The sequence below is a fragment of the Eriocheir sinensis genome, chromosome 19 (genome assembly GCF_024679095.1).
Source record: "Eriocheir sinensis breed Jianghai 21 chromosome 19, ASM2467909v1, whole genome shotgun sequence".
Taxonomy (NCBI): domain Eukaryota; kingdom Metazoa; phylum Arthropoda; class Malacostraca; order Decapoda; family Varunidae; genus Eriocheir; species Eriocheir sinensis.
Window position 1 is genome coordinate 18,241,510 of NC_066527.1, and position 10,533 is coordinate 18,252,042.

A 10,533-nucleotide genomic window follows, 5' to 3' on the forward strand; every position below is an offset into this window, starting at 1 on the left:
CAATCCTCTTGCCCCACCATGATGAAGAAAAGAAAGGAGAAGTGTAAAGGAGGAGAGGGAATTTGTATGGGGAGGTGAGAGAGGTGTAGAGGGGGAAGGTTGGGACATACGAGGGAAGGGGAGAGAGTGGGCGGAAGGGAGAGGAGGTGTAAGTAAGGAAAATGGAGGTGCTACATGCGGCAGGGAGAAATGAAAGGGAAGGTTGATAGTGAATTTAACAAAGATGTAAACCGTAGTAGTAGTAGTAAGAGTAGAACTTAGAAGCGACAATAAAAAAATAATAAATACAGTTCGAGATTGTAGCAAGCATCACCATCGGAGGAGCAACACGACCCACTAAACAGAATCACGAGGAGGGTATCAGGCCACCTCTACACCCGAAATTGATCTCCCTTTTGCCCACTCTTCACTTTTATCTTTTTAGGAGCAGCGTTTAGCGGGCTTTTTGTTTCTCTACACTAGTTTTTATGCCCTTGAGCTGCTTCCTTTCCCTAAAAACAAAACAAAAACAGTAGCAGGTAGACTAAAAACGTGGCTCCGATGATGTTCGTAGTCATGATGTCACGGGGTATCTCATGCGATTTCTGGTAATGATCACGAGGAGGTAGTCGAGATGTTTTGCTTTCAAGGTTATGTTTTATTTTTTTCATAGCTCAGGGAACGGTCACACACTTTCATTATCTTATTATTAAATCTAAGATATTTCGCTGGGCGTTTGGTGACGTTCACGAGGTAGTCGAGATGTTTTGCTTTCAAGGTTATGTTTTGAGTTTTGTTTTAATTATTCGTCAGGGAACGGTCACACTTTAATCGTCTTATTATTAAATCCAAGATATTTTGCGGGGAGGGGGAAGAGGAAGACGTGGAGGAACTCAATTTTTCAAGTTTGTCTTAATTTTTATGTTTTAATTTTTCATCAGGGAACGGTCGCACTTTGTCTTATTATTAAATCTGAGATATTTCGCGGGGAAGAGGAAGACGTGGAGGAACCCAATTTTTCGGCCCCCAATAACACCCCACCCCAACTGTCCCCCTCCACAGCGACGTCCACGAGGTAGTCAAGAGGTTACGTTGTGTTTTCTAAGACATTTTTTTCAAGGGTGAGAGAAGAAGTACATTAAAGTTCTCACATAATAACATCGAAGACATACCGTAGATATCATAGCAATGGTAAACTAGCAATAGTGCACAATGGGACAGTTTCTTATACAGCGCCGATCAAGAACATAATGCCATCAAGCTCAAGAAAAGAAAAGTGCCGGTCCTTCAGTATCAACGTTGCCAGATTGTCGTACTTTGCCTCTAATGTTTGCCAATTTCCGACCCCTAAGCTGCTTTCATCACCCAAATAACTGCATTCATATATGGCTATCGTTTAAATAGTTAATTATTGATGTTTCTTGGCAACAGTTATGGGCCAGCAACCTGTAAATACGTGGCTCTGAGTACGATAATCTGGCACCGGTGTTCAGTATGGTCCAGGCAAAGAAAACGCAACATAAAAGGAAAAGAAGAATCAACGTAGTAACAAGAACTACATCGCGGGAGTCGTTATTACAGAGGCTTTTTCCGCGCCTACAACTTGTCTGAAAAGCGTGGTAGGAGTTAGAACAGAGGAGGTGGTGGCGGGGTATTGCACAATGGGACAGTTTCTTATATAGCGCCGATCAAAACTATAATGACATCAAGCTCAAGAAAGAAGAAAAGGAAAGTGCCGGTCCTTCAGTATGGTCCAGGCAAAGCAAAGGCAACATAGAAGGAAAAGAAGAATCAACGTAGTAACAGGAACTACATCGCGGGAGCCGTTCTTACAGAGGCTTTTTCCGCGCCTACAACTTGTTTGAAAAGCGTGGTAGGAGTTAGAACGGAGGAGTTGGAGGCGGGGTGAGGTCCATAACATGAGTGCTCAGTGTTGGGCCGACCGTGGAGACAGACGTGCTCCTCCTGCCTCGGTGGGACCAGAACCAAAGGATAGGGAAAGTTCGGTGCCATGTTGTTACGAAAAAAGCCGCGCGAAGTGGAAATTGATACTGATACAATGAGTTTTTTTGTGCTCTAGGTACTGTCAGGGTCTCGAAGATGTACCCACAGCACACACACACAAAAAAAAACTTTATTGCATCAGGATCATTTTGAATTTCGCGCGTCTCATTGGCTAGCAACATGGCGCCTGTGATGAAGCTGTCCACTCTCTCCTATTCTTTGACTCTATGGCGGGGACTAACATACTTAACTTCTCTTATAACAGATTCATTAGTGTCTGTTGTTGTTCTGCTCATCTCGCCCCCGCTGAGTCGCTATAACGTAAGCTGATTCATAATGGGAGTGTCTTACGTAGGTCGTGGGTGTCTGGCGATGGGGTGATCGAGTGGATTTGTAGGTAATGGGATGAGGAAGGGATCGTTTTTATACTACACAGATTCAACTCTTCCTTTCTTCCTTATTATTTCTCTTCTTTTATGAGTAACTAATGGTTTTCGAGCGATGGGGTGATCGAGTGGATGTGTAGGTAATGGGATGAGAAAGGAATCGTTTTTATACTTCACAGATTCAACTCTTCCTTTCTTCCTTATTATTTCTCTTCTTTTATGAGTAACTAATGGTTTTCGAGCGGTGGGGTGATCGAGTGGATTTGTAGGTAATGGGATGAGGAAGGAATCGTTAATATACTCCACAGATTCAACTCTTCTTTTCTTCCTTCATCTTCTGTCTCTTCTTTTTCTCCTCCTCTTCCAGATCCTTATTCTCTTTTCCTTTCTACGTTCGTTTGAAATTCACACTGTTCCTTTTTTTCCATCTCTCTTTTTTTCTTCCTTCGACTTACTCTGTCCTTTACGTGTCTATTTCAAAAAGTCTCATTTTCTCCACATTAGTTTTGTTTCCCCCATTCACTTTTTCTTATCCGTTCTCCTTCCCTAGTTTCACGCGTCACAGTTTTCATAATCTTGTCTTTTCATTTACTTTCACTTCTTTCATTTATGCATCGTGTGTTCCTGAAATTAGGTAAAGCTTTAAACTAGTATACTACGATGTTTTTTGTTTTTGCTTTATTTCTTCAAACATTTAGGTAACAGTATAGTACGACATTTACTTTGCTTTATATTTCTAAACATTTCGCTAACCATGTGTTTGTTCGTGTGTCATTTCCAGTAAGAAGGACAATGTTTAGCAAGGCTCGTGGCGGCGGTCAGGACGAAGAGGCGGAGAACGGGAAGGCGAGGAAGATGAGGAGTACCCTTTATCGTCCCCCCCACCTACGCAACCCCTCACATTACCTCCCCAACCACTCCACCCAGACACACGGCACCCCCTACACCCCCTGCCTGGCACCACACACAGCCTCCCTCACCCCTTCTTCTGCTAGTTACTCCACAATATCCTCTCAGACACCCCGCCCACTCAACATCCCTAACCGGACAGCCTTCCCACTCAGCACCCCCTCCCGAGCACCCTACCCATCCAAACCACCCAAACAGGCAACCAAATCACGCCACATCCCCTACTACCTACCCAAAACCTCCACCAAAACATCCTACGCATCCAGCAACCGTAACCTGGCATTCCACCAACCCAGAACCCACAACCAGGCTACCCACCCACCCACAGTAAATGCCCCCTACTCCCGCCACCCCCGCCGGCCCACACAGATGGCTGGAACATGCTGCACAAGGCTCCAGCGGGCGGCCATGACGGAGAGGCGGGGAGGAGGAAGAGAAAGTGGAGGAACCCAATTTTCCGGCCCCCCATGCCACCCCACCCTAACCGTCCCCCTCCTGCCCGCCTCGCACACCTTACACCCTACCAAATGTATATGCAAGCACTCCACAACGCCCTTCAACACCAGACTACACCACTTACACCTACTCCAGCTGCAGCCCTTCAACCCACAGAGGCCGCAAGAAGCTCCCACTACCAACGAGTCACACCACCTCCAACAGAACGCAGTGGGAGGGTGTGGCCGCTCTTCATGCCCCACCGCCTCCGGGAGACACGGGAGGCGGCGCTGCAGTGGCTGATGGCTGACGGGGAGATGCAGGAGCGGATGACGGAGGGCTACGAGGAGTGGTGAGTGGCAGGGAGGGTAGTAGGGGGGCGTAAGGCATGCGTGTGGTGGAAGGGGACGTGAGTATGAGTGTATGGGGCTTGTGATGTTGTGGCGTGATCATTGTGGTTGAAGGGGTTTAGGTACGAGAGGAGAGTGAGGGTGTGTAGTACATGGACAAGGCTAGAGGGTATATGAGTAGTGTGAGGGAGTGTGGCATGAGAAATATGTGCGAAGAGACATCTGTTAGAAAAAGGAAAGTATTGGTATTCTGGAAGTAATAACAAAACTACTACTACTGTTACTGATATTGCTACTGTTACAACTTATGACTGGTATGAGGCGATGTGAGGGTCTGTGGTATAAGGGATATGTGTGTAGAGGGAGAAACGTATTGCTATTCCGGTATTACTAACATAACTACTGCTATCTACTACTATCTACTATCATCATAATATTACTTTCTTGTCTATTTCGCTACTTTTAACAGGTCGGTGACAACTGAGGATCCGAGTGAGTGAGGGAAGAAGAGAAAACTGGAGAGGAGAGAAGAGAAGAATAGATAGAAAAAAAGAGGAGAAGGCGGCCGCTGGTGAAGATGAGCCGTGCGTGTGTTGCTCGATGGACGTGAAGAGGAGAAAGAGGAAGAGAAGGTGCTGAAGAGACGAAGGAGGGATAAAAGAAGAGAGAAAAAGAGGCGAAGACCCTTACAAAAATCAGTCAGACATTTCAAAACACAGAGTACAATTTTTTTTAGTGTAGATGTTATTGATAGCACACACACACACACACACACACACACACACACACACACACACACACACACACACATTCACACACATTTTACTTGGTATTTATTTTGTTTATTTATAATGTCATGTTAACTTTACCTGTCATCTGTTTGGTTTTCTATTACTCTTATTTGTGTATTCATTCATTCACGGAAACTCGATTGATTCATGTGTATGTATGTATATATGTATGTTTTAATGTGCTTATAAATACTAATAAATGTCATACGGGTTATTTATTTACTTTCATATATTATACAGTTATATTTTCTAATGCCGCGGAGATTATCATACCAGTGTTCTGTATTAAAGTAAATGATGTGTTCTGCCTTCATCAGTGGTTTATGACTTTCTGTGTTGTCGGTTTTATCGCATGCTGTGTTGCCTTGGTTGATGTGTATCTCTGAGGTGAAAACTAATAAACAGAAAAGAGTGACACGTTTTTCTATGACTGACACCTTCAACATTAATATACGTCAGGAAATTGTGTTCATATGTACCATTTCTTTTCGTTCTTTTACTCGGAACAAAAAAAAGTGCTGGTTGTGTAATTCTGAATCCAGTTTTACCGCTGCAACGATTACTTTTATGGAGGCGTTAGATGAATATAAAATTTCTCGTTTTTAAGAACAATTATAGTCATTTATACGAGTTATGTTTCTACCTCTTTTTTCAGCCAACACACTTGCACTGTAAACTTCCATTACTTCATTCTCATTTCACTGTTTTGCTTGTATTTCCCTTCTGTAACTTCCTTTTTTTTAACAGTAAAGGAAACAGCTCAAGGGCACAAAATAAAATAATTATAATAAAAAAAGGCCCGAAAATCACTGCTCATAAAAAAAAAGAAAAAGTTACGAGGAGTGGCCAAAAGAAAAAGTTAAGAGGAGTGGCCAAAAGAAAAAGTTACGAGAGTGGCCGAAAGAAAAAGTTACGAGGAGTGGCCAAAAGAAAAAGTTAAGAGTGGCCAAAAGAAAAAGTTAAGAGGAGTGGCCTAAAGAAAAAGTTAAGAGGAGTGGCCGAAAGAAAAAGTTAAGAGGAGTGGCCTAAAGAAAAAGTTAAGAGGAGTGGCCTAAAGAAAAAGTTAAGAGGAGTGGCCGAAAGAAAAAGTTAAGAGGAGTGGCCAAAAGAAAAAGTTAAGAGAGTGGCCAAAAGAAAAAGTTAAGAGGAGTGGCCTAAAGAAAAAGTTAAGAGGAGTGGCCAAAAGAAAAAGTTACGAGAGTGGCCAAAAGAAAAAGTTAAGAGGAGTGGCCTAAAGAAAAAGTTAAAAGGAGTGGCCTAAAGAAAAAGTTAAGAGGAGTGGCCAAAAGAAAAAGTTAAGAGGAGTGCCCAAAAGAAAAAGTTAAGAGGAGTGGCCAAAAGAAAAAGTTAAGAGGAGTGGCCAAAAGAAAAAGTTAAGAGGAGTGGCCAAAAGAAAAAGTTACGAGAGTGGCCAAAAGAAAAAGTTAAGAGGAGTGGCCAAAAGAAAAAGTTACGAGAGTGCCCAAAAGAAAAAGTTAAGAGGAGTGCCCAAAAGAAAAAGTTACGAGAGTGCCCAAAAGAAAAAGTTAAGAGGAGTGCCCAAAAGAAAAAGTTAAGAGGAGTGGCCAAAAGAAAAAGTTACGAGGAGTGCCCAAAAGAAAGGTCAATCACGGAAGAGAGGTGTCCAGTCGCAATATGCCTCGTACACGAACCGCATGACCTCACTGAGAATTGCGTTTGGTTTATCGAATTGGGCTTTGGAAGACGAAGAGAAAAAAAAATGTTAGTCTTCAGTCAATGACCTGCAGATACCACTTACTTAACTCCAAAGAAAAGAGTAAAAAAAATGATGACAAGCTATTTAATCAATGGCACTTCCAGATATTACCTAACAAACACTATTCAATCAGTAACACCTTCAGATATTTCCCATAAAAACGCCACTAAAAGATTATGACCAGCTATTCAACCAGTACATATCTCCTTGCATTACTTAACTCTGACGCCAACAACAATAAAGGTAATGGTTAGGTACTCAATCGATGGCATCTCCGGATATTGGTAAACTCGAACAACCAACCACCAAAAAAATATGATTAACTATCCAATCAATGACTCCTTCAGATATTGGTAAACTTCCTAACAAACGCCACAAGAGTGTAACCAAAATGCAATCTCTCCACGTTTTCTTCAGGTACATAAATAAACAATATGATGATTTCGTAATCCCGAGTTCCGTAAAGCTGTTGATGCACTGATTCACTATTAATGGAAACGTCGGTAGGGAAGCGATTTTTTTACCTCCGTGTCGCAGAACTGTCACACTCCGCAACATTCTTCCTCTACCTTTATTAACTTCAAGCTAGCAATGCTGAATATTAATATGTATGTATTTATCTATCTTTTGACAAATTTTATGGAATTCTCTATCACTTATTTTCTTTTAAGCAATAGCAGTTTTGTGATATTTTTCCCCTTATATATTGTTTTCCCCTCCTCTGATGTAAAAAGTCTATCTGTCTATTTCTCTCTCTACTTATCTATTTATCTATCTATTCCCCTTATATATTGATTTCCCCTCCTCTGATGTAAAAAGTCTATCTATCTATCTATCTATTTATTCCCCTCATATATCATTTTCCCCTCCTCTGATGTAAAAAGTCTATCTGTCTATCTATCTATCTATCTATTTATCAGTATGTATTCCATTCCATTATACATTCAGCTCTTATTACATACTCACATGATCTCCCAGTGTACGATAACCTACTATCTCATATACATCTCTTGTTTTCAACCCCCCGAGGACGTTCCGTGTACAATGACCTGCAATGACCTACTCTTCCAATCTTCGTATAATGACCTCATGATAATCAGTACGTAGTTTTATTTTCCCGCATTATACTTTCACCTCTTGTTTTCATACCCCACGTGAACGATTCGTGTACAATGACCTGCCTACATGACCTGCAACGGCCTACTCTTCCACCTGTGCTCGGCGTTCTACTTTCCATCCCAGCCTGCATCATCGCCCTCATTACCAGGTCGTTAAATAATCTCCTCATCAGCCGCCGCAGGAGTGTAAGGATCAAATTATTATGGGCGATTAATTAGGCCAATGGTTTGCCACACCTGTTAATTATTACCTTGGTGTGGGCAGGTGTGGACGGGACAATTAGCTGTTACTTCGTGTGTGTGTGTGTGTGTGTGTGTGTGTGTGTGTGTGTGTGTGTGTGTGTGTGTGTGTGTGTGTGTGTGTGTGTGTGTGTGTGTGTGTGTAGCATCAAACCCCATCACTCGTCATCATAAGAATTTGGTCAACAATACTATTAGAGTTTTGCAATAAAGGGATTCGCAAACTATTAGGTTGAAAAAGGTTGAAGGTTAATATCCCTGAAACAATTATCTTTCATATATAAATAACACGAGTTTTTTTATGTGCGTGTGTGTGTGTGTGTGTGTGTGTGTGTGTGTGTGTGTGTGTGTGTGAAAACAAGACCAATAACCGGAAATGTAATGCAACAGAATAAATAAAAACAAAAGACAGACAAACACAAAATGGAATTACGACCATCAGGGAAAAAAAGCAGATTCGTTTCCTGAATTAAATTACGTCTCTCTCTCTCTCTCTCTCTCTCTCTCTCTCTCTCTCTCTCTCTCTCTCTCTCTCTCTCTCTCTCTCTCTCTCTCTCTCTCTCTCTCTCTCTCTCTCTCTCTCTCTCTCTCTCTCTCTTACAACTATAACCTTTTGATTTTTTCCTTCATTCATTCATTCTTTTCTTTCACTATTCCTACTCCTCATTTTCCTTTCTTTCCTCGCTCCCTCCTTCCCTTCTTTCTTTCCTCCTTCCTTTCTTCCCACTCTCCTTTCCTCCCTCCCTCTCTCCCTCCCTTCCTTCTACCTTTTCTTCCTTCCTCTATCACAGTTACTTCTATATTTATTTCCTTCAATATGAGGGATAAAAAAATGGGGTGTTGCTACATATTCTTTTCATGGCTGATGTTGAGGTACACACACACACACACACACACATACACACACACACACACACACACACACACACACACACATGTAGTCGCGTAGTGCGGTGTATAACGACATGTCTGGGCGGAAAAGAGGACAGGGTGAGGGATTAAAAAGGTGTGTCCTAAGCTCGTGAAGGTCAGGTGGCCGGGAGTGAGGTGGCACTGAGGTCATATCAGGTGACTCGGGGCAAAGAGGGGTTGCCAGTTTGCCACTTGACATTATTACAAGAGGCAACAAACAATATGCTGCTGAAAAATTAAGTAAGTAAAAAGTATTTGTATTTCGATTCGAGTGGTGTGTGTGTGTGTGTGTGTGTGTGTGTGTGTGTCTGTGTCTGACATGTAAAGTGAGTGCCATTTCCTTCCTAAACTGCTTCATTGCCTCCGTTATGTTCCTCCATCTCTCCTTCTCCCCCTCCTTCTCCTCCTCCTTTCTTCCCTCCCTCATTTCACCTCCTTACTTTCACCCTTTCCTTTTTATCTCCCTCCTATTTCTGTTTAATTATTTCATACGATATCAATTTTTATTTATCCTTCTTCATTCCTTTCCTCCTTTCCTACCATTTCTCCATTCCTTCCATCTCCCTTTTCTTTTCTTTTTTCTTATGTTTCCCTACGATGCTTTCCCCTTTCAATCTCCTTTTCTCCATTCTCACCTTCCATCCTCTCTTTCCTTTCTTATTTACCTCCTTTTACTCCCATTGATCTTTCTTCCTTCTGTATTTTCTTTATTCACTTCTATTATGTCTCCCGATTTTGTTTTCTCTTCCTCTATCTTTCATTTTTCCCTCCTCCTTTTCCTCTTTCCCTTCCTTCCTTCTATCCTATTCTCCTCCCATCCCATCTTCGCCTTTTCCCCCTCTCTATTTCTTTTTATTCCTTTCTTTCCATTCTACTTCACTTTCCTTTTCCCTTGTCTTTCTCTTCCTTTGTTCTCCTTCCCTTTCTTTCTCTCCACTTCCTCTCTCGCGTTTCCCTTCTCTCTATGTGTCTCTCTCCTCTTCCCTCCTTCGTTTTCCTTTCCACCTATTTCTCTGTGTTCTTCTTCCTTGTCTTCTTATATTTTATTTCGTCATCCTCTCTCTCTCTCTCTCTCTCTCTCTCTCTCTCTCTTCTTCTTCTTCTTCTTCTTCTTCTTCTTCTTCTTCCGCTTCTTCTTACCTCTTTCTGATTTTCTTCCTTCATCTCTTTTTCTTCTTTCTTTCCTTCGTCTTCTTCTCCTCCTTCTTCTCCTCCTCCTCCTCCTTTCTACGTTCTCCCAAACCATCTACATTTATTTATCGCCCTCCTTCCCTCTCCTCCTCCTCCTCCTCCAATATCGGAAGATCTCAGGCTATTTCCCATTTCCAGTCGCCTCCTCCTCCTCCTCTTCTTCCTCCTCCTCCTCCTCTTCTTCCTTCCTATCTACCTCTCGTTATCTGTTTCCACTTCTCTTTAATTTCCCTCTTCCTTCCGTCCACTTCTTGATATGGGCAATCTCTCTCTCTCTCTCTCTCTCTCTCTCTCTCTCTCTCTTTCTTCAGGCTCATTGCAATTCGCACTATTTTATCTCCCTTCCTTCCTTTGTTTTTCCCTTTCTCCCTTCCTTCCTTCCTTCCTTTCCTTCCTTCCTCCCTTCCTTCCTTCCTTCCTCCCTTCCTTCCTTCGTCCCTTCCTTCCTTCATTGCCTACCACCTTCGCCTTCTTCCTTATTTCTCTCTTATCTCTCTTTCC

The 10,533-nt window shown here is 42.3% G+C and overlaps 1 protein-coding gene across 1 annotated transcript; it reads left to right on the forward strand.

The window, feature by feature from the left end:
- Positions 1-3,618: 3,618 nt before the first annotated feature.
- LOC127001027 (uncharacterized) lies at positions 3,619-5,263 on the forward strand. The gene is made up of 2 exons (XM_050865206.1): positions 3,619-4,065; positions 4,533-5,263. Exons 1-2 carry the CDS (start codon positions 3,659-3,661, stop codon positions 4,561-4,563), a joined length of 438 nt encoding a protein of 145 aa, XP_050721163.1. The 5' UTR covers positions 3,619-3,658; the 3' UTR covers positions 4,564-5,263.
- The last annotated feature ends 5,270 nt before the right edge of the window (positions 5,264-10,533 follow it).

What these genes read in the sequence shown, in the direction of transcription:
- LOC127001027 (XM_050865206.1), top strand. Translation starts at nt 3,659, where the DNA reads ATGCTGCACAAGGCTCCAGCGGGCGGCCATGACGGAGAGGCGGGGAGG. An exon ending in ACGGAGGGCTACGAGGAGTG is followed by an intron (nt 4,066 to 4,532) that starts GTGAGTGGCAGG and finishes TACTTTTAACAG; the next exon opens with GTCGGTGACAACTGAGGATC.